Source organism: Lygodium microphyllum, chromosome 8, assembly GCF_053477565.2.
Source record: "Lygodium microphyllum isolate KBCC chromosome 8, Lygodium_microphyllum_v1.1.10, whole genome shotgun sequence".
Lineage (NCBI taxonomy): Eukaryota > Viridiplantae > Streptophyta > Polypodiopsida > Schizaeales > Lygodiaceae > Lygodium > Lygodium microphyllum.
This window is the reverse complement of record NC_141142.1, coordinates 82,406,071-82,429,873: the sequence shown is the minus strand read 5'-3', so window position 1 is coordinate 82,429,873 and position 23,803 is coordinate 82,406,071. Positions and strand designations below refer to the sequence as shown.

The window sequence follows — 23,803 nt, the reverse complement described above, 5'->3', positions numbered from 1 at the left end:
GCTAGGTGCTTCCACTTGACGAGGATTGCGAGATCCTTGCTTAAGGTATAGTGAAGAGAATGGACATGTAAATATATAGGTGCAGTATGGATAGTATAGGCCTAGATTAAATGCACATTTTACAAATGACAAAATCTGTATTTGCGTGTAGATATATAGATGTGGTGTAGATAGGATAAGCCTACATAAAACGCACATGTTACAATTGACAAAATCTGTATTTGCATGTTTAAAGAATGTTCTAAGGGATTTCCTACAACACCCAGTGTGAATTCGTCCCCTAGGACAGAGGCCACACTCCCCACACACACACAGTGGGGGGAAGGAGAAAAAAAAATGGCGGGAGTTGGTCGTTCTCTCATTCCATTTGTTTTCCTCTCGCTTGCGAGCGAACAAGGCCTTCTCTCGCGCAGACAGGATTCCCCTTCTCCATAGCCCACTATGTCCAAAGAGGATGTGGAGTTCAGAGACGAGATGGAAGAGCGCCTCATCAATGAAGAGTACAGGATATGGAAGAAAAACACCCCTTTCCTATACGATCTGGTCATCACACACGCTCTGGAGTGGCCCTCCCTCACTGTGCAGTGGCTGCCTGACAGGAAGGAGCCCCCGGGCAAGGATTACTCCGTCCAGAAGCTCATCTTGGGCACCCACACATCTGACAATGAGCCCAATTACTTGATGCTCGCTGAGGTCCAGCTGCCTCTTGAAGACACCGAGAGCGATGCCAAGCAGTATGATGACGAGCGAGGCGAGTTTGGGGGCTTCGGCTGTGCCAATGGAAAAGTAAATCTCAACCTCCACTATCAGTAAATTTTTGCCACTTCAGGATCTTCTGCATGCGTAGTTGGCTCTTGACCATGATGTGTTTCTCGTCAATCTTAATGTTGGTTGAGTTGCACAATGCTTGTTCAGTATGTGGGGGATCTTATGATGTCCTATCCTCAAGGTTTTCCATGCCTTGTTGCTTCCAGCATCATTCAAGTATTATTTTCATTGAAAATAAGAAAGCTGGCATACTATAATATTGTGCATTGGGTTTGTCTTTGGATGCTGTACCATACATCTGTTAGGTTTTCTTGACCCTGTGAGGGCAAGTTACCTGCCACATTTAATCTGCTCTAGTGGTTTTCATGATTATCCTTGCACCCGTGCTTTGCATAGAATCAGTCAATTCAGTCCTTGACTGTGAGATACATTGCAGGTACAAATTACACAGCTAATAAATCATCAAGGGGAGGTGAATCGGGCTCGCTACATGCCACAGAATCCTTTTCTCATTGCAACTAAGACTGTCAGTGCAGAAGTTTATGTCTTTGATTACAGTAAACACCCTTCAAAGCCACCCCAGGAAGGTCGTTGCAATCCAGATCTTAGGCTTCAGGGTCATTTGACAGAAGGATATGGTTTGTCTTGGAGCCCGGTGAAAGAAGGTCACGTGCTTAGTGGATCTGATGATGCTCGTATATGCCTTTGGGATGTAAGTGCTAATCCCAAGGGGCAAAGCATGGTTGACGCCAAGCAGGTTTTCGAGGTATGTGTCGAGTTCATATCATAACCTCAAGTATACACATGCCATGATGACTCCTTTACAGAAATAATGATGCAAGTTAACTTCTTTGGGTTGACAGTATCACAGTGGAGTGGTAGAAGATGTTGCATGGCATTCCAAACATGAATATCTTTTTGGTTCTGTGGGTGACGACTCTCGATTGCTAATATGGGATACTCGGAAGAGTGGTGATAAACCCTTGCATTCAGTTGAAGCCCATACAGCAGAGGTATGACTGGATCTTTGCATTTGTAGACTTCTTGTAAATCAATTCTACATCATAGAAAATATTTAATTTAAAATGTAGGCCATTAGGCTTCTTCATTTCACACTCAAGATTATGGAACCACACATAATCTTATTCCAAAGCTTGCAAAATGTTTTGTGGGTTCTAGTTTGATCAAGGAGTTCGTTTAATGCATATCTCATGCTAACTTCAAGTCTAGCATGTATTTATTGGTTGCATCTTGTCCAGTTGTATTTACGTGCTGCTGCTCCCAGGGTCCCCTAATCTTGAAGAGTGAAACTGGGCAGGAATAAATATGCCTAATGCTATACACACAAAAGGAAGATGACTGATCTGCTATAGACCTGAAGACCACCGTCATTGTCCTATTAACAGCACATCTTAACAAGAGAATTGCTTGCTTGATGCACATGTCCACCAAGGTTCTGCTACGTGGCTGAACAGATGAGGATCCTTCTACTGTCCTTGAACTGACCACAGAGTGCATCCAACTTTTCACTTCTCTTAATCTGTTGGTACTGCATGTGTTGTTGCTGAAGTGCTCTGCTGCTCCTTGGCTTTGCATTTGTAACAAGGATCCATTGTTGTGCTGCTTCCTCTAAGTGCCTTGCTATCTCTGGTTGATAAATAAGATTCATTTGACCTTAACAACTATGTTTAATGTGGCTGAGCCATAGGATATCTCTCAAAACAAGAGCAATAAATCATCATAGCTCTCTGTTGTGGTTGACAAAGAATCACAAGACTTCGAAGTAGTGTCCTTTGCGGTAGTGTACTCTAGTGGCTGTTTGACAAGCCATAAGTTCTCTTGGAGGGTTTCCTTGTTTGTTTTCACAAGTGGCTAGTCATGAAGCTTTGTTGGTGGTGTGTGGAGCCCCTTGTGGAGAACACACATGGTGGCAATCTAGTATTCAGAAGTTGGCTAGTCCCATCATCATGGAGTCCTCTAATGGTGGTGTCCCTTACCAATATAGAGATGATTGTCCCAACCAGTTTTTGCAGCATCTTAGCTTCCACTTCTACTTAGTTGGCTATGAAAACTTTAGCAAGTATAATCTTCACCAAAAATGAAAACCCTTTTCTCATGAAATAATGGGGGTTTGAGATAACAATGTAATATATTAGGGGCAACATAGGGTTCAGCTTTAAAGTTTTGGTAGATGTGGAAAGTGACAAGATGCTTGATGATTAGTACCAATCAAGATGTCGACACTCTTGGAGACAAAGTGTGATGAAAGTGAATATCCACCAATGTAGAAGCGTTAGAAAGAGAGAAGTCCATGCAACCCAAACAATGGACTTGTTTGAGTAAGTGAGCATGGTTGGAATTTACTCATGATTAGTTGAATCATGCTTATCATACCTTGCATGTCATATATACGAAATGGGCAAACCATTCTTGGCAATATTAGGGTGTTAAAAGTAGGTGGTTGTTTGATGAAACAAGGTTGATTAAAAGAAGATGTCATGGGTTTTTGTTGATTAGCTTCATATTACTCTAGTAGCTATCATGTGTGCATTTAACACATTTTTGTTGAGAGTCAATACTCAATGGTATGCTTTGATACCATGTCAAGAAATGGTAGGGTTTGTGGGGAGAAACACAAAAGTACAAGGAACATTGAGACAAGGAAGTTCAGGAAAATTGAAGAGGATGAATGAAATGTCAATGTGAAGTAGTGCGCAAGTGTACGATCAAAACAAAGAGTGAACAGAGAGAGAAGAGAGAGAAAGAGACAATGAAACACATAAAATTTGCAATGAAGAATGTTGTAGAAGGATGCATATATATACACGGGGACAGAGAGAATGTCTGTGTATGTCTCCACCTCGAAGATTTCTCTCTCCGAGAACCCCAAGGGTAGTCTCCACGATTTGTAGCTTGAAAACTGAGAGCACAATTGTAAAAGAATGTGGAAACCAAGGCCAATAAACAGGTCATAGTAAATACACAAAAAATGTAGGTCAGTTGCATTAAATGCAGTCGACTAGACAGAAAAATTGTTCGATTGGACAGTGCAGCTTGTTTGTCTGGCTTGATATGTCTCCAGTTTGTTGCCTGTTGACTTTAGCTGCCATGTGAATTGCATGTTGTACTTGTTGCACTTGCTTGTCCAAAGAATATCAATCTCTAACAACCCCTCTTAGATCGTGGACATGGAAGCAGGCTAAGGGGTCTGGAGTGCTATTGAAGTAAAGCTCAAGGAAGCGCCTTTGTGAACAAGTTTGCAAGGTTGATCTCTTTCTTGTAGTAGACTTAGAAAATAGTCTCGTCTTGAATCTTCTCTCGAATAAAATGGTATTGGATCTCAATATGCTTTGTTTGAGCATGAAACATGGGGTTCTTGGCCAAGGCAATGTAACTCTCATTGTCGCATTGAAGAACCATAGAACCTCATTGCGGACAGCCAAACTCCTTTAAGAGCCTGCGAAGCCACACTGTCTCACATGTAGTAGAAGACGTTGCTCAATACTTTGCCTTAGTTAAAGATAGGGCAACCTTGGTTTGCTTCTTGTTGCTCCATGAAGCAACACCAACACCCAAGGCAAAGCAATAACATGTGGATCTTTGATGATCCACATTGATAGCCCAGTCGCAATTACTCCATTCTGTAAGGACCAAGGCTATAGCACCTGTACCTGCGAGATAGTAGATCTCAAGATTAGGAGTTTCTTGTAAGAATCACAAAATCCGTTGAGCAATCTGCCAATGCACCATCTTAGGTTCACTCATGAACCTGGCCAGCACATCTATTGCATAACATAAGTCAGCATGAGTATTGAGAAGTTAGATCAAGGAGCCAACCAATTGCCTATAACGGGTAGCATCTGCTAAACGAGAATCGGTATGAGTTGTAGCCTTCCAATTCGGGTCCATAAGAGTTGTAAGAGACTTGCATGCCTTCATCTCACATGTAGTTAAGAGTTTCTATACATACCATTGCTGGGAAATAAATATCCCCCTTGGAGTTTGATAGATCTAATGACCTAGATAGAAGTGAAGAAGTAACATATTTGTCATCTCAAACTTGTCGTTTGCTCGATCATCTGAGTATGGTCACTTGTCACAAACAAGTTGTCCACATAAAGGACAAACAATATATGATTTTTAACATGAGGGTATGAACATAAAGCTGGGGTTGGCCTTGGAACACTGATACCCCAATTTCTCTTGGAGGAATGAGTCAATCTTCTCATTCCAAGCACAGGGAGCTTGCTTAAGGTCATAGAGAGCCTTTCGCAACCTATACACATTACCTTTAGAAGAACTGAAGCTTGGGGGTTGCTTAACATAGATCTTTCTTCAACTTTCCATTCAAAAAGGTAGATTGCACATGCAGCTGATAGACCCAGCCTTCTCCTATGGCTAGCCAAGGCATGAATTGCACGAATAGTAGCCATTCGAGCTATAGGTGCAAAAGTATCATGGAAATTAATGCTTGAGCGTTGTGCAAAACCTTTAGCATGGTACTTGGTCTTGAAGACCCGTTTGACTCCAATGATCTTTTTATGAGGAGGCTTCGACACAAGATACCAAGTGCCATTTATCTCAATCGACTTCAGCTCTTGCTCTATTGCTTTTCGCCAATGAACATACTAGAAAGTCTCCTTCATGGAAGTGGGCTTCCAATCTTGCATGACATGAGTCATCAAACAATAATTAGTGTACACAAGCTCGGTGTGGTGTGTCTAATTTCTTCGAGAATGCCATGGGCCATCTTGTGGCTATCACTCCTTAGGGACCCCCCAATCCTTGCATCACGAAGAGTGTCATGAGCTCAACAAGGAGAAGGTTGTATCTCGCCTCGTTGCTTGCCATTTGTGGATGTTTTCTGAAAGGTCTACCAATGGTTGGGGCACAATCGGTTAGTCTGATGGCTGACAACTAAGCTCTTCATCCGAACAAAAGTCCTGAAGAGGCACAAGCTCCAAAGAAATAGTCATTGGCGCCCAACTATCATTGGGGATTTCCAAGAATAGGGTGTTCCTCATCCCCTTTGAGGTTGGAATTGCTACGAACCGAACATTATAGCTCGTATAGACATCTCGATTAACGAGATCATACAATCGGTAGCCTTAAGACTATGAGCTATAGTCCACAAACACTTGTCTTTTGGAAGCCACTTCAAATTTGTCACGTTGTGTTTTCGAGATGTGAACATAGGTATCACACTAAAAAACCCTAAAATAAGAAACATCTAGCTTAGATCCAAGTATGTCTCATGAGGGGTGATACCAATAACAAGGGAAGTAGGGGATCGATTAAGAATGTGAATTGTAGTAGCCACAACCTTAGCCCATAGACACTGAGGTGTTTGATGATGCTCCATTGTGGTACGGGCCATCTCAATCACAGTGTGATTCTTCCTCTCTAATATGCAATTCTCCTGAGGGGTGTTTATATTGGCAAACTCTCAGTGAATACACACAAAAACGAGCAAGCTCTTTAGAAATAAATTCTTCGCCCTTATCTAATCGTAAGGTTTTCAATTTTTGATCTGATCGGTTCTCCTCAAAGAGCAACCAATCCTTAAAGTTGGAGAAAGCCTCCGACTTTATCTTCAAGAAATAAGTCCATGTCATCTTGCTCTAATCATCCACAATTAGCATGAAATATAAGCTTCCTCAAAGGGACTCTATCCTCATCGATCCACAAGGATTGGTAGAAACAAGCTCCAAGGGTGTTGCCTTGTTGGGATAAGTTTACTTCCCATGGATGTAGGATACACAAGGTTGTTGGCTCACCACAGTATCCGACAAACCTCGAACAAGGTGTTCCTTAGATGTCTTTCAGAGGTAATATAGTTGAGGTGGCCAAATTGAGCATGCCAAATCTTGGATTGAGTTTGAGAGGTAAGAAAAAGAGAAGTTAAGGCAAAAGAAGACCGCAACTTATAGATTCCATTCTCCTCCTATCTTGAAGAAAGAATTTGTCTCGATCCACGATCAAGAATTCGAAAAAAATCCACATTGAATTCGACTAAGAGGTTGAGGGTAAAAATCTTGTGCATCGAAAGTAGATGGTATCCCAAGGTCGACACATAAAGCACCTCGGATGTATAGGCACCATCTTGCCCATTTGGAATCAGATGCATGTCACTGTGTCCTTGAATGGGAATAGACAAACTATCACTAATGAGAATCTAGCTATGCGAAGGCCACAAATGAGCAACACCTATGGAAGGAGTCATGTGCCATGAGGCACTACTGTTAACAATCCACTCATGAGTATATGAGGCCATCAATGCAACATCAGAAGTTGTTAGGGTTGATTTCTCAACCACCTTCGAGTGGAGGAAAGGAGCTGATGAGGGAGTAGCCACTACTTTAGAATCCTTTGAAGATTTCTCCTTCTTTTCCTTGTCAGGGCAATCCTTCTTTGAGTGACTTGTCTTGCCACAGATGTGACAAGTGGACTTCTTTTCCTTGTTCTTCTTGGATTTGTCCTTTTTTTTTTTGGTTCTTTCTCTTCTTTTGAGAGGACTAACCAACCAAGGCCTCAAATTTAGAAGCATTGGTTTCTTTCAATTGCTCCTCTTGGTCCAAGACCATAGGAATAAACTCTTCCCACCGAAGAGTCTAAGAATGCCCTAAAGCAATCAAGGTGGAATAAAAGCCACTGAAATGGGGCGGTAATTGTGAAAGAAGAGTTATCGCCATGTCTTCTGAAGTGATTACCTTGTGTTTTGTACTTGCATTTAAAGTTGCCTCAGCTTGTTAATATGCTCCCACGTAGAAGATGACTTGTTGACATAGTCCTCATTTACGCTTCCAAATAAACTTGTTTCATGATGGTCATGCAATTCTACATCTGATCAAGCTCCAACCATATCTCTCAATAGTTTGCTAGGTTGTGTGGACTCAGAACATAGCTATTTGGGGCATTCAAAGTGGACGGTGATGTGAAAAAGACCTCTAGAATGAAATTGCCTATAGTAGTCTGGTATGGCATCATGATTAGTTGGACAACACCATGAATGGAGATATCCGTTAGGGTAGGGGTGTGGATAGCAATGGTAGAGGGTGAGGCCAAAGATGTGATGGGGGGATGATGGAAGAATGAATGAAAGTAAGTGTAGAGTAATGAATCATGCCCTATCCATAGGCACATGAGTCATTGAACTGTCTAAGGTGGTGACTCGACTCTTTGGAGTGGCGCCTAAACACTAAAAAAAGTTGCAAATAAAGCCTTTTTGGGGATGTAAATAGAAGCCAAAATAGGAATTAATGGAATCCAATAAACTTAATGGCTTGAGTATCCCAACACTCCCTCTCAAGCCCAAAAAGGGTGCTCTAAGAAGAGTGAGAGACATTCTCCACCCTATAATCCAAGTATTCCATCTTAAGGACAACTATAAGGAAGAACAATAGATAGGGTGTATCGATGCTATCCAAAACTCGAACTTGGGAGAGGAGCCATGAGCTTCGTCTCCATGTTGGTAAGAATGTAAAAGCATAGCCACCAAGTCATGGCTTAAACATCGAAGGCTCCAATCGAAGGGTATCAATAGGTGAGATAGCAGCTTGATGTTGATTGTCCCATCAAAGGTAAGGCAAAGAATGCAAAGGAGTTTTGCCAAGGCATGCAAAGGATTGTACTATGAGTAGTGACTCTCTTTGAAATTAAAGGGAGAAGAATCCCCATTGAAGGTGGAGAAATAGGATTTCCCTTTAGAGCCCCTTTTGAAACCCCCTTTGACATAGATGGGGAGTCTGAAAACTCATGGATCACGGACTCTCTAGTGTTTGATGATAAAGGAAGAATAGTTGATGTTGTTGGAGAAGGTATTTGAGGTTGCAATGGAATAGACACTAGATAGCTCCTAGAGGTGGTCTCTTGAAATTGAGTAGAAGAGGGATAAGTTGTAGGGTAGAAAGGTATTCTCCTCAATATCCTCATTGAAGTTAGTGTATGTGGATCCATATAAGGGAGGAGGGAAAACATGTGGCTGTTATGGAGCCAAATGTGGGCGACCTCCTTTGTTTTTTGGTGTAGCAGACTATGGAGTTGGAGTTGAACAACTTTTGTTTCTTGGTGGAGTAGATTGTTGAAAATAGCGTGTCTCTCGGTGGAGTTGATTGCAGAGCTGTAGGCTGTGAAAGCCACTAGACTCGATAGCAAGTGGGGGGAACGGGAACCTCCATGGCACATTATGGTTTCTAGAAGGACCTATTGCCTCCTTTTTACTCACAAGGGGTTAGTGCATGTCATATGCATCTTATTGCCTTGAGAGCATAAAGCCTCTAATAGCAGATGCAAAATGAACTTTGTTGCTTAGAACATCGAGATGGCATAAGAAGTGTTGAGAGGTAGAGGCATAGATTGTGGTGGGTTAGGAAGCAAAGGTTAGTGATGACAATTTGTGGTGGTATGAATGTTCTTGCTGTAGCAACACCTAGTGGTTTGTCCTTTTGTCTTTGGAGAAGCCATAACATTAGTGTGTCAAACCTATAAAGGGAGGGTGAGAGGGAGAAGAAGATAATGGTATCTTTCGATAATGCAAAAAAAACAAATGGTTTGGATTTTGAGAGCATTGTTGATCTCACAACCTTTCTTCACCTCAACCAAGAATTTGGATATTTAGCTCTTGAAGCATTTTTGTTTTGATACCATGTTGAAAGATCCATGTTGAGAAATGGTGGGGTTTGCAAGGAGAAATGTGAAGTGTATGACAAACATTCAGATAAGGAAACTCCGAAAAATTGAAGAAGAAGATGAATGAATAATGATGAATATTGAATCGTATTGAATGAGTTGTGTTGATGCAATGGAGTGAAGCTTGGAGATAACTGCATTTTCATAGTTGATCAAGCGGTAGCACTTGGAAGGAATTTGTACTATGAAGAAAGGGAAACGTAGTCTTTTGGGTAGAGGTGTCAATGATGAGGAAAGGAGCTGTCCTATGGAGGGAGCACAACATAGTTCTCCATGTTGTGGAATGCTTGAGTAGGCACTAGAAGATGAAGGACAACAATAGAGGGAGTGAAACATAGTCCTTATGAGTTTTTGGAGATGATAAAATTTTTGCGAGATAATGGTTGTTGTCAAGACATTTCCTAGGCAGGTAACTAGAGAAGAAAACCCAAAAATATTAATGAAGAACTTTTTGTGCAAGTGATTGTAGACAGTCAACTATGGGCAGCCCTTTATGAGTGAAGAAAACCCAAAAGTGCAGGTATTTGATGTAGAGTCAATAAAGAGGGTGTAACTTGTTGTAGATGGCTTGAAATCATTGCAAATGCAGTCTCCATAAAGTGGTTGATGGTTGGGAATTGTCACCTAGGTCTTGGGATCACAATAGGAGTTCGAAACACAATAATGATGAAGATGGTGTGTTGCACTAGTCCAAGGAGGATTGAGACCAGTAAACACATCAATGGAAATGATGATAGAACAGGTTGTCAAGTTGTGTGGACTAAAAAATGCAGCAATGGGGAGTGTTTCGATTTGATGGCAATGTGAAGAAGACCTCAAGAACGAAATTGCGTGTTGGCTTGGCATCTTGATCAATTGGACAGCACCATGAATTGAGATATTTGCGAGGGTAGGGGTTGTGGAGACATGCTAGGATTTGGAAAAAAACAACATAGTGTATGACCACGATTGAAACACAAAGAGCTCAAGCACAAATGCAAAACAAAAAAAACACAATTAGAGAAGAAAGAGAGCTATGAAGTGAATGAATGAATGGTGTAAATAAAGGAAAGAGTGTACAATGATCTTGAGTGATGTAACCACTAGTTGGAGTTGAGATGATGTAGAAATTGGAAGGGCAGCAGGCTGGAAATCAAAATGCAGCAGTTTGAGCGGCTGGAACTAGTAAACATAGGAATGTGACTGCCTAAAGATGATGGCAATTGATCACCAACAATAGTGGGAGGCTGGGTGACAGTTGTAGGAGGAAGATCTGATGTAGATTGAGCCTGCACTATGGTAAACACAAGCTATATGATGCTTGGAAAGAGGCTAGATGGCAAGGCAGTAGTAGTGGATGGGGCACCAGGGAATGGTGATGATGTGGCAATAGTCGCGATGGGTTGGACAGCCATTGGAGGGATAGTTGATGGCTAAAACTTGCAAGATAAGGGATGAGATTGAAGGGTGGGCAGCCTATCTATTTATACACGAGTGGATTCTCCCAAATTAGGATTTGGCTTATGAGACACAAACACTTTCTAGGACTTTGTACTATTTAACAAAACTTTGAGTAATTTACATGATTGGGGTTGCTTTAAAGAGCTAATCAATTTATAATTTATTTTTCAATGCTGAGGCTAGAGGTGTGATGGAGGAAATGATGGAGGAATGAATGAGAGTAAGTGTAGAGTGATGAATGCTTGTGCCCTATTTATAGGCATAGTTGGGTCACTAAACAATCAAGAGTGGTGCCTCGACTCTCTTGAGTGGCACCTAGACACTAATAAATGATGCAAATAAAGCCTTTTTGGGATTGTTAATGGAAATCAAAATAGGGTGAATGAAATACAATAAATTTAATGAATTTGGTATCTCAACATCCCCTCTCAGGTTGTGCTCTAGAAGTGAAAGAGACATTCTCCACCTTGTAATGCAAGTATTCCACGTGAAAGGACACTTGTAAGAAAGAACATTAAACAAGGTGTGTTGATAGTGGTCAAAACTCAACTTTAGGATGGCTTAAACATCCAAGGCCTCCACCTTGGTAGAACTTGTAGATATTGGCTATTAATAGGTGAGATCGCAGCTTAATGTTGACCACCCTATCCAAGGGGAGATGAAGAATGTAAAGGCTTTTCACCAAGGTATGCAAAGGTCTGAATGATGAGTAGTGATCCCCTTTGAAACTAGAGGTTGAAGATTCCCCTTTGAAGATGAAGGAATAAGATTTGCCTTTGAGGCCCCTTGTGAATCTCCCTCTAACAAAGATAGGAAATTGGAAAACTCATGGATTGCAGGTTTCGAAAGTGTCTAATGACAAAGAAAGGACATTTGGTGTTGTTTCAGAGAGTGCTTGAGGTTGCAATGAAACAGAGGCTAGACGGCTTTCAAAGGTGGCCTCTTGAAATTGAGTAGGAGAGCGATGAGAGGTAGGGGTAGAATGGATAATCTCTTAGCGCTCTCATCAGAGGTAGTGTTTGTGGAACTATAAAAGGGAGAAGGGAAAATACGTACATCTTGTGGAGCCATGCATGGGTAATTGCCTTTGTGTCTTGACAAAGTCGATTGTAGAGTCAAAGGAGTTAAATAGTCTCTGTCTCTTAGTGGAGCTGATTGTCCACAAGGCGATATCCAACAACCTCCATCTCTTTGTGAAGTGAATTGCTAAACTGTGGGGCCTGGAGTCCATTGGACTTAAAAGTAGATGGAGGGAACCTTTATAGTGCATTGAGATTGTCACGGGGACGTGAAATTTTAAGATGCTCTAATCTTGTTGATAACATTTAATCAAGATATTAATCAAATACGCAAGGTTTAGCACATGTGATGCACATGGCAATTATTTCATGGTAACAGGCCAAGGACCTTGAGGATGCAACTGTGTCATAAGTTGTGCTTGATAGGTACTAGGTGGTACTCGGTGTTGTATTTGGGCCTATAGACCGATTTATTGGCTACTAATGTTTAGTGGTGATATTAGAGACTAGACATTAATCTTAGGTGACAACAATCCAAGGTTCTTGTACAAGTGATAGCATATAGGAGGGGACAACAGTCTTTTTGGTGGTCCTAAGCTATAGTACGACAACTTCCATGGCTGTTTGAGCAAGGCAACAATAAAGTTTCAGCATTTCTCGCGATGAAACTTTGAAATTTCTCTCCACAACATTCTCTCATCTCCTAGCCGTCTCTCAAGTTATCTCAACGTTTTCCAGTAGTTTGAGCCATTAGGAGAAGAGATTTCAATCAATCTCTACTGTAAACCCTATATATAGTAGAAATTAGAGTTTGGTCAGCTGCCTTGAGATGTATGCTCAGAATTGAGGGCTTAGGGTTTGAATTCTAGCAATTGAAATTGATGAATTTTAGGGAGATTCAAGAGGCTACCTAGCAAATCTCAGATTTGGTGTTGAATTTGTCTTTCAAGGAGCAAGGTGGTGAAGGCCAATCCCCAAACAAACCAAGGGGCAAATTAGTTTGGAGGCTTGCTAGTTAGTTTTGACGGCAAGAGGCACTTAGTTTAGTGCAGGAGATTAAAGGATCCCAATTGTTCTTTTTCCATTTGCAATATAAGATGAAGAAGTATTGCAAGGGGCACCAATTTTGGGGCCAATAGGGTGTTCAATGTCCAAGATTAAAGTGGTAAAGCGTGCATTTTCAGTCTACATGAATTTTATGCTTGTTGTAATTAGTGCTTAATTAGGTTATTTTTGGGGCCAATAGGGTGTTCAATGTCCAAGATTAAAGTGGTAAAGCGTGCATTTTCAGTCTACATGAATTTTATGCTTGTTGTAATTAGTGCTTAATTAGGTTATTTACCACGTGTTCGAGGAGGAGGTTAGTTTTAGAGGTGGTCTCCAAGAGAGCTTATTGCTTTGTGAGGTCTTAGAGCCTTCTTTTACTCACAAGGGCTTAGTGCACATTGTATGCGTCTTATTGCCTTCAGCATAAAGTTTTCATAGCAGACATAAAATGATCTCTTGTAGCCCATAATGGCGAGGTGGCACAAGGATTGTCTAGAGGTAGATTGTAGTCGCAAACTTCAATGTGGTAGGGATCAAAGGTGGATGATGACAATTTGCAATAATGTGCTTGCTCTTGCTGCAATAGGAGCTAGTGGTTTGTTAGTCTATCTTTGGACAAGCCACAACATTGGTGTGTCAAAAGTTGTAAAGGGAGGGTGAGACAGAGAACATAATGGTATCTTTCAATGATGTAGTGGAAATAGATAATTTGGAATATAAGAGTATTGCAATCTTTCATTGCCTAAACAAAGAATGTGGATCTTTAGCTCTTTGGAGCACTTTTACTTTGATACCATGTTGAGAGATCGAATGGTATGCTTTGATACCATGTCGAGAAATGGTAGGGTTTATGGGAAGAAATATAGTGTATGACAAGCATTGAGACAAATAAACTTGTTAAAATTGAAGAAAAAGATGAATGAAGAATGATGAACATTGAATCATGTTGATATAATACAGTGGAGCTCAAAGATAACTGCACTATCCTAGCTGATCAGGTGGCGACACTTGGAAGGAATCTGCACAATGAAAAGAGCAAAATACAATCCTTCATGTAGATGTGACGAGGAAAGGAGTTGCTCTATGGAGGCACTGAAATGCAGTCTTTGGGGTAGTTGAATGTCGGAGTAGACACTAGAAGATGGACAGCAGTAGAGGGAGCAAAATGTAGTCCTCGAGATCTGCTGGAGATGCCGAAATATCTGCACGATGATGGTTGCTGTCAAGACGACTGTTGGTTAGCAACTGAAAACTTGGCCTTTTAAGCCTTACACGCCTATTCTGATTCATAATTGATGGCAACTAATATGCCATGAAAGTCTTTCAATATATGAGGAAATTGCAAGTCTTCACAATGCTATCCTCGAACCATATCTGTTCTTGTTAACACAGCTAACATGCATTGCATCAAGGAATGGGAATGGGGCACATCCTCTCTTATAAGGAGAGACAATTGCTTCAAAGGATGCATTCGACTTCAAGAGTCTGGAGTTCTCAAGGTCCATTTGTGTCGCAACCTAGCTAGTAGTAAGAAAGACGAATGTATGACTTTGGTACAGTCTCCAACCAGCATCCACAAGCAGTAGTTCTAGAAGCCTGAAGGGGCTTAATAAAGTTGATTTTGAAGAGAGTTGGACTGCAGATATTAAGCCTCAGGGAGGGAAATTTGCATTTGCAAGCAAAAAGGCATCTCCTGTTAAACACTACAACGAAGTGGGGGACTGTTATGTCATGATAAGTTTTGAAGAAGGTTAGCACCAAATTCAGCAGTATAGAATGTTGGATGGAGGAATCAATTGCTGAGCACAAGTGCTTTTGCAAGTACTTTCCTTGTTTGAAGAATACAAAGTGAGTGCTCAGGGGTATGTTAGAAGGTTTGGAACCTCATAAAATTGTACTCGACTGTCAGCTGGTATGACCTCTGTGCAAATGCACTCCTCCTGAATCGTACGGATGGAGGAATCACCTGCTAAAGGCAAGTCCTTAGTCCATATTCTCTTCCTTTGAAGAATACATAGGGAGTGCTCAAGGCTGTGTTAGAAGGTTTGGAACCATATTGAAATGCACTCCTGAATCATACGGATGGAGGAATCACCTGCTAAAGGCAAGTCCTTAGTCCATATTCTCTTCCTTTGAAGAATACAAAGGGAGTGCTCAAGGCTGTGTTAGAAGGTTTGGAACCATATTGAAGTGTGGTAGACCGTTAGCTGGTATGACTTGTATGTGATGTACTGACAGAATTGTTGCGTGATTGATCGGGAAGAGTTTCCAAATTTTGAGTGGAAAGAATATGCAAGGCTTTCCCTTGGCATGTGAATGGGTCCCTGTACTCATCGTAGTTTTCTGCTGCTACTTTTAATTAAGAAGTGGTGGTGGTTTCAGATCTGTCTAGACGCTGTTCCTTTTGATCCATTCATTATTTAAACTGTAGCTCATCTTCATTGTCACAGCTGTCTCTAATTTGATTAACTAGTTCTAAAATAGGGAACGGAGAGAGGGAGGGCGCATGTCTTAGGTTCTTGACTTGGCTACTGTCTGTTGTAGGTCAACTGTCTGGCCTTCAATCCATTCAATGAATGGGTATTGGCTACTGGCTCAGCAGACAAAACAGTTGCTCTCTTCGACCTCCGTAAACTATCCAAGCCTCTGCATGTCTTCAGCAACCATACGTATGACAATTTCTGTGCTAAAGTTTATTATTACATGTAATATGTACCAAAAGCTAGATAAATTTGACTTGGGTCTTTGTGCAGAGAAGAAGTCTTCCAGATAGGGTGGAGCCCCAACAATGAGACTATCCTTGCATCTTGTGGGGCTGACAGACGTATGATGGTCTATGATCTGAGCAAGTAGGTGTATCATGACTCATTTGGAATGAGACATAGACTATGATTGTGCATCTTAATTCATCTAGAGTGATCAAACGTCTTTACATACTTGCTTCCCTAACTCCGACTTGTGCATCCAGGATTGGTGAAGATCAAACTCCGGAAGATGTAGAGGATGGTCCACCAGAGTTACTATTTATACATGGAGGGCACACAAGCAAAATATCGGATTTTGATTGGAATGCTAATGACAGCTGGGTTATAGCTAGTGTTGCAGAAGATAACATTCTGCAAATATGGCAAATGTCAGAGAGTATCTATTATGATGATGATTTTGGACAGATGGAGGATGCCAAATAAAAAGGCTGAGAGGTTCCTTGTACAGGCGATTATTGTAGTTGTATGGCTAAAGCATCAAATCACACTGGCCAAAATTTCTACCCTCTTTCACAATCCCAGTGACAGGTTTGATGTTATGCTTTTGACTGCTCCATGCTACCATTAATATGGAGAGATGGTCAGTCTGATAGTTTGGACCATAGTTCCTAGCATAGTGTTTCTTTGTTCTCGTTCTTCAACTGCATGTGTCCCATCTCTTTCAGGGTTAATTGAAGTGATTTTTTCTGGACGACAAAATACAGAAAAGCAGATACAAAGCTCTCTGGATTTTTTAAATAAGATTTTTTACAAATGAGAGTGCACAGGTGCACACGAGCATTGGCCTTTGGCAGGGTTTTTAAATGCCCCCCCGTGTGTGTGTTAGCTTTTAGGGCATCAACTTCACCTCCTCCGTTCACGTCTGCAGTTCCCTCCTCATCCTGCATTAGCTGAACCTTCCTCTTCTTTGGTAGCCTGGCCATCAATAGGGAAGAGCGCACTCACATACCCTTCTTAAACACGAGAGCCCCACCTGCAATTCTGTTTTCTTCTCTGTCAGTTGCATTCCTCGTCACTGTTCCATCCCAGGACTATCTACCAATGTGATAATGCGGAATGGGTGGATTCCCTTTTTGGCTTCCCATCTCAAGAAGCAAAAACGAACAAGCCTTAGATTCTGAAGATTGGTATTCACCCCTTAATGCCCACGAAGAATGTGAAGATGAGGTGTGGCCAATCCACAAAGATCGAATAACAGCCAGAACAAGTGAAGCAGAGTCTCACAGCCCACATGGCTGCAGGACTCTAAAATAGACATCAATTCGCAAATGTTCGTGTCTGTTCTGAGCGTTCATGTCTTCTCTGAGCTGGTTCTCCATATATGGCCTCGTGTCAAACCCTTCACTGCTCTGATTGCAACATGATCAAAATGTGGCCTTTACTAGCTGGATTACACCACTCAAAGACCTCAGAGATCCTTTGTAGATATAGAGCACGTATGATCCAAACGGTCGAATCGACAGAGCAGAAGTACAAAAGTATGTGAAGTCTTTCTTTCCTGTGCACGTTGGCTAGACGGCATCTGGCCATGAAAGTATCAGCCCAAAGAAAGCGCTGTACGCTGTCGGTGCATTTTCTGTATCTTGAATCATTGAGGGCTCAGGAGTACGTTAGCTGGGTTAACATTGACCTTGCAACCACCTCTTATTTGTTGAATTTCATCTTCCACCGCGCAAGAGGGGGTGAGGGGCCATAGCATTTGCTTGTGGTGGGCCTTGAACAACTTTCTCTAAGAAAATCCTTCAAACAAGTGAAGAATTCTCATTGGCTCAAATACCCTTTGTTCATGGTCATGTTTTTCTTGGGTTTCTTGTTTTTATTCTTGGATTTTTTTTGAGAAAATAGATAATTAAATCTCTTATCTCTAAATAACTCTCAAACTGGAAGTTTCCTATAACCTCCTTCCACCTCAGTCTACTGCCATGATGTTCTAGACCCTTTGTCATACCCCACAAGAGCAAGTGCTAAATTAATCCTCTTACATAAGTACATATCCCAAATCAGTCCTAGTTGGAAGCCCAATTTTGTGTATTGAATTGGCACAATCATAACTACGCGCCGACATGATTGTTGGTGTCGTCTTCTCTTCTCTCCGTGCACTAATGATCGGTTTGTGCATTGTCTTCCTCTTTGTCTGTCCATTGATCAAGGAATAGTTGCATAACTTCACCAATCATCATGATGTAAAGAGAAAATCCAATGTCTTTGCATCCACTTTGAATTCCTTGGCGTGGATTGAATAAACATCATCTTTATTAATGGCAGCCTTATAAGTACAGAAGAATCAAAGAAGCACTATAAGTGATCCCAATCAAAGAGGCATATCAAGAACTTAACATGCCACTTTTGGTAGAAAACTTGTATTACACTACTTGTCATCATCTATTTGTGCTTGGTAGATAGTCTTATATTGAGAGTGGGTCTTCTTTTAGTCTCATGTAAGTTGCATTCTTTTTCTTTCAAACTCCAATTGGCTTACATGTATTGGATCATGCAAGACATGTTTATCTTTATTATTACTACTGGTAGTAATTATTATTATTATTTGGTTACCGAGACATTATCTTAAATCTTCCTATTACCAATGTGTTTGTTGATGGAGTAAATCTTTCATTTTTGTTTTTTGTTGTTCGATTGGGAGCTCCATTTTTCCTCAAAGGTTAACATTCCTGTTAGAAATATGCATGTGAGAAGTAGTTTTAACTTAAAGACGAATCTATCAAACACAACATGTGATGAGAGGAATGTAAGGAGTACACGATAAATAAATACTTGGAACACATAGATCACACTTGTTGCTAGCATCGTCGATACAATTTTGTGTTGATCTAGGTGGTGTGCTTCTTGATCTTGATCTCTACTTGCTAAGATTAGTCTATGATAACTATAAGAAATCAACTCAAGCATTCACTCGTCTTTGTCTCTATTGTTGTTTCTCTCTTTCACTAAGTGTAGGTCACGCTTGATACATATCCTTTTTTTGAAAACTCAATTGGATGAGTTAGTCATGTTTTATGAATATGCTTCTCTCCACTTAGTTTTATGAATCAATGTTAACACCAAATTAAACCTTACATATACATTTCCTTCCCTCATGTGGATTGCTTCTTGCTACATATGGATGCATAGGTTTTAATTGGGTGGATGTGTTACTCCTTGCTGCATATGGATGCATGGCTTTAAAGTGCATGCACAAATGCTATATGCAAAGCAGAATAGTCCTTTAATTGATACTTTTCTTCTAATGGCATATTTTATGACTTGATAATTTTGTGCTATCTTGTATTGTAGGACATCTTTTATGAGTACATTTTATAGTTGAATAGTTTTCTTATGTTTGTATCTCTATCTCTTCTAAGGGCAGCTACTACAACATTCTTGCCCTTTTTATATATAGCTTCGACCTCGCGTCTATCCCTTCCCTTATCTTTGCTTCCAAATGTGGAGAGCTCTCATCCATTACTAGCACTCCACATGGAACACATAAAGGCAACATATACTTGCAAGAATAACATGGGTAACAAGTGGCGATTGTTGTTGAGGTGTCTTATAGTTTCTACTAACAATGTGCTTTGTTTGGATTGCAGGTATTAGGAGGTCCCTTTATCTTCCAAGTTCCTATTTAACTTGCGTTGTACATAATCTATGAAATACACATAAGTTGGACGGCTAAGGTGTAACGTCTCTCTTATCTTATAATGCAAATGTGTTTACATTGTTTTCGTAAATTCTTGCAATTTGAATGGTGTACCTAATTCTTGTGATGTCAAGTAATTGTTAAATTCTTACCCCTCCTCTCTCTCTCTCTCTCTCTCTCTCTCTCTCTCTCATACACACACACACACACACATAGTGATGTTGATCTGCAACATGGTTGTAGGATGATGGACTTTCCAGCTGGCGCTGCTCCTTTCGAATATGGCGATACAATCGATAGATAGTACTGGTCTTGTCGATCGCAATTGTATGGACAGCTACTGATGGTGATCATGATGGGGATGCGCTTATAGATAATGACAACATGGATATGGATGCCATGATCGATGAGCAGCTGGGGGTAGTGACATTCCTTAACTATAAAATATGGTACACCTAGTGCTATGCTTTGCACGGCATTGCACCTACTTCTCATTACCTTTCTAACATCTTGCTCTTAAGATCCTTTTTAAGCTGCATCCATTTCTTTCTTTTACACGGCTCATGACATAGGCTATCATTATTGCCATGATTAACCCTTTCTCCTCCAACTTTTTAAGGTACATCCACCTTTTCCTTTTACGTGGTTGATCATATAGGTTATACCATTATTGCCATGATTAACAAACCCTTGTAGAATCTCTAGATCATCACGCAGAGCACTAGCTTCTCAAATTTTTGTTTAATGTGAAATTGAGTATGAGAGAAAAGCTCATCAATGTTGATTCTGGACTTCTTGTTCATCAAATAAAAATAATTTGCTTGTGAGCTTTTAGCCAAGGGATGGAACTTAAATTAATTCTGCTTTCCTTCACTCGAGTATTCTTTCTTATAGTACAAAAAGTATGGCCAAATGTCTCATTTGCGGGTTCTTGGCATGAGCTATGAACATCTTACTTCTTACTACTATATTATTTTGGTTCTAGGTTCAGAAAGCCTTGAACCTTTAGAGGGCTTCCTGAACCTATTCCCTTCCCAAACATCCCTTTTTAAACTAAAACCCCCTTTCTCACACATTTAATCACACCTTCTCTCTTGCCCCTCTCTTTTTTAACTACACCCCTATCTCTCTCATGTGAAAGCTTTCTCTTTCTCTCTCTCTCTCTCTCTCTCTTCATTTTTTAATCAAATCAAAGTTTTCACAAATGTCTCTTTCTTCTCATTATTTAAATCAAGTCTCTCTCTCTCTCTCTCTCTCTCTCTCTCTCCATTTTTTAATCAAATCAAACTTTTCAAAAATGTCTCTTTCTTCCCATTATTTAAATCAAAAGTCTCTCTCTCTCTCTCTCTCTCTCCATTTTTTAATCAAATCAAACTTTTCACAAATATCTATTTCTTCCCATTATTTAAATCAAAAGTCTCTCTCTCTCTCTCTCTCTCTCTCTCTCTCTCTCTCAAACTAACTTTTTAGTTTAAACTTTCCTCTCCTTTTTTATTTTTTTTCTATTTCAATTAAATATATTAAATTTTTTTTAATGATAGTTTTTCACATACTTTACGAGAGAGAGAGAGAGAGAGAGAGAGAGAGAGAGAGAGAGAAGAAGAAGAAGAAGAAGAAGAAGAAAGGAAAAAAGAGAAGAGGGAGAGAGGAGAGAGTGGGGGAGAAGAAAATGAGAGAGAGAGAGAGAGAGAGAGAGAGAGAGAGAGAGAGAGGAAATTAGCATTCGGTGCACGTGGAATGCCAATATCATTTTATTGTGATGTGCTTTTATGTGCATGAATTAGATTTAGTTTTGATTCATTTATGAGAGGAGGAAGCCACTTTTAATTATTTGCCATGTGGGTCCCTGGTGCTTATTAGGCTTCCCTCCATAGGTTATTCATTTTGCAAGTCGTGATTACTATTGCCATTGTTTTGAAATAGTTATTTGATTTGAATTGTATGTGAAATAGTGTAAGAGTTTTCTTACCTATTATTATTGCTACTAAGCTCCTTAGTTTACTACTCATATGTATTAACCAATCCACTTATCTTGTGAAGTGACTTATTAGATTATTTTTTGTAATAAACATTAATATGTTATCTCTTATTTTTATTCTATCATGTATCCTATTATTTCCATAAAGTCTTTTTTATCTGGCTTGAACTATTACTTCTATAAGATTATAGATTGTGACTCTCATAAGTGGTTTCACCTACTTACATGTAAGTGTCAATTGGTTGCATCTTTAAACTTGTTGCAAATTCTTAATAGGGAGATTTTCAATAATAATTGGGTCTCAACCATATAAACCTTGAATGGGATAATTTTGTTGAAGCTTGTAAGGACATTAGCATGACAAAAAAAGTAATTAAAAAAAGATTCTTAAGTTGATATGGTGAATGAATAGTATATTTTATGCTAGTAAACATCTAGAAGCATGAATCGTGTTGTGTATAAAAGAATTTCATCCCAATTTTATTGAAGAGGCTCGACATAAATCGAGATCAAATGCATCCTTTTGTTTGGGGAAGGGTTTTGCCATTGCTTTTGATTTGAAATTTTGTCACTTAGGTACGTTTTTAGATATTCACATTGTACCATTCATATATAAGTTATAATAACGAAACATAAGAGAACCTAGTGCCCACAAAGACACATGGTGTTCTTCTCTTTGTTTTTTTTAAAAAATGTGAAGAGGGAACCTCTCTCTCTCTCTCTTTCTCTCTCTCTCTGTGCTTGTTCATCCTATGAAATGGCATCAAAGTTTTATATTTGAAGTGCTTGTGGTTAGAGTATGGAGCACAATAAATCAAGATATACCAGTGAGATCGATTCATGCTACTTGAGTTTGTAAGAGGTACAAATAGAGAACTAAACTCTACAAATTAAGTAAAATAGGCGCTTAGATTAAGATAGCCATTCAGGTTCAATTTGTGGGCTAACATAGCCCAAATTTGAAGTGTTTGGACAACCATTGAAGGCTTGCATCAAGATCAAATCCATCATTTATTGGATGATATTAGAAGATATGCTTTATTGGCATCGATACAAGTAAGAAGAAGGCTTGCTGAATTAGGGGGTCATCTTGTTGGTAGAAGTAAAGGATTAGCTTGTCTGACAAGCACAGGGGATGCTTGTGATTGTCAAAGCAAATATAAGAAGAAGGATTGAAAATTGCTTAAAGCATGGACCTGGAGTTTTCAAATTGATCAACTTGCTACATAAGAATGATCTCAAGCTAATCAAATGTAGTATGGTTATACTATTCCCCTACCAATTTGCATTGTTTTCATGTAGGTTAGTGCCTTGCACATGGCTCATAAGGCCAGTATAGCCTTAAGCTCTCAAAACCATAATTTCACTAAACCTCATTCACACTTGGCTCAAGTCAATTGGTTTGTTGGAATCTACTTTCATACTTGTCGATCAGACCATATTAAAATTTAATCTCTCTTCACACTTCAACTCTCTAGAACTACTTTGTTGAAGTTGTGTTCACATTCATAGTTATGAATCGGATAATTGCAAGTTGGATTCACATTGAGAACAACCTGAACTAGCACATACTAATAAGGAGTGTTTGGAAAATTTTTGGGCATAAAAGATTTGGAGTATTTAGCATGAAGTTTTCCATTGGTTGTGAAAGGTGAGAAGGATCAAAGCTTGCATGGGAGAGCTATGGCGGGAGGATGAGAGAGAGAGAGAGAGAGAGAGAGAGAGAGAGAGAGAGAGAGAGAGAGAGAGAGAGAGAGAGAGAGAGAGAGAGAGAGAGAGAGAGAGAGAGAGAGAGAGAGAGAGAGAGAGAGAGAGAGAGAGAGAGAGAGAGTCACAATGTGCGACCAACCTTCCCTTTATTCATTTATCATTAAAAGAATAAAGAATAAAGTGACGGTGACGGGTGCTCGCCGCCTGTAGTGTGCATACACGAGCGGCTAGGTGTATGCACCTTTACCCCCAACAACCTCCCACTTAAAGGCGAATTTGCCCCAGTGAGGAGTGGAAAAGAAAAAGAAAAGACAATACAACATGTACACATGTACAACAGGATGAGGAAAGACGTCATCTCATCCCACATTCAATCTCCTGAGGAAGGCAAAGCACTCCATAGAGAGGCTTTTGGTGAGAAGATCTGCAAGATTTTGTTCAGTTGAGATCTTGACAAGATCAATAGACTTATTCTCAACGACCTCACGTATGAAGTGATACCTCACCTTAATGTGTTTCGTCTTCACATGAAAGATCAGATTCTTGGCTAGCTGAATAGCACTCATAGAATCCAAATGTAGTGTAGGAATAGCATCAATACCAAGGCCATGAACCAAATGGCCTAACCATATTGCCTCCTTGCAAGCCTCAGTGGCTGCAACATACTCGACTTCAGTGGTGGAAAGAGTCGTACACTTTTGCACCCTAGACATCCAAGAGACACTACCTCCAGTATAGGTGAACACATAGC

General features: G+C 40.1%; 1 protein-coding gene and 1 long non-coding RNA gene across 2 annotated transcripts; one reads left to right on the top strand and one right to left on the bottom strand.

The window, feature by feature from the left end:
* The first annotated feature begins 260 nt into the window (after nucleotides 1-260).
* Nucleotides 261-16,579, top strand: LOC148032504 (histone-binding protein MSI1-like). Its single transcript, XM_087683184.1, has 6 exons — nucleotides 261-786; nucleotides 1,205-1,534; nucleotides 1,632-1,781; nucleotides 15,507-15,631; nucleotides 15,716-15,811; nucleotides 15,931-16,579. Exons 1-6 carry the CDS (start codon nucleotides 442-444, stop codon nucleotides 16,148-16,150), a joined length of 1,266 nt encoding a protein of 421 aa, XP_087539310.1. The 5' UTR covers nucleotides 261-441; the 3' UTR covers nucleotides 16,151-16,579.
* LOC148032503 (uncharacterized) lies at nucleotides 13,879-16,699 on the bottom strand. Its single transcript, XR_015691643.1, has 2 exons — nucleotides 16,575-16,699; nucleotides 13,879-14,181 (listed from the first exon to the last, which is right to left on the bottom strand). It is a non-coding gene; the product is annotated as an uncharacterized LOC148032503 (long non-coding RNA).
* Between the last annotated feature and the right edge of the window lie 7,104 nt (nucleotides 16,700-23,803).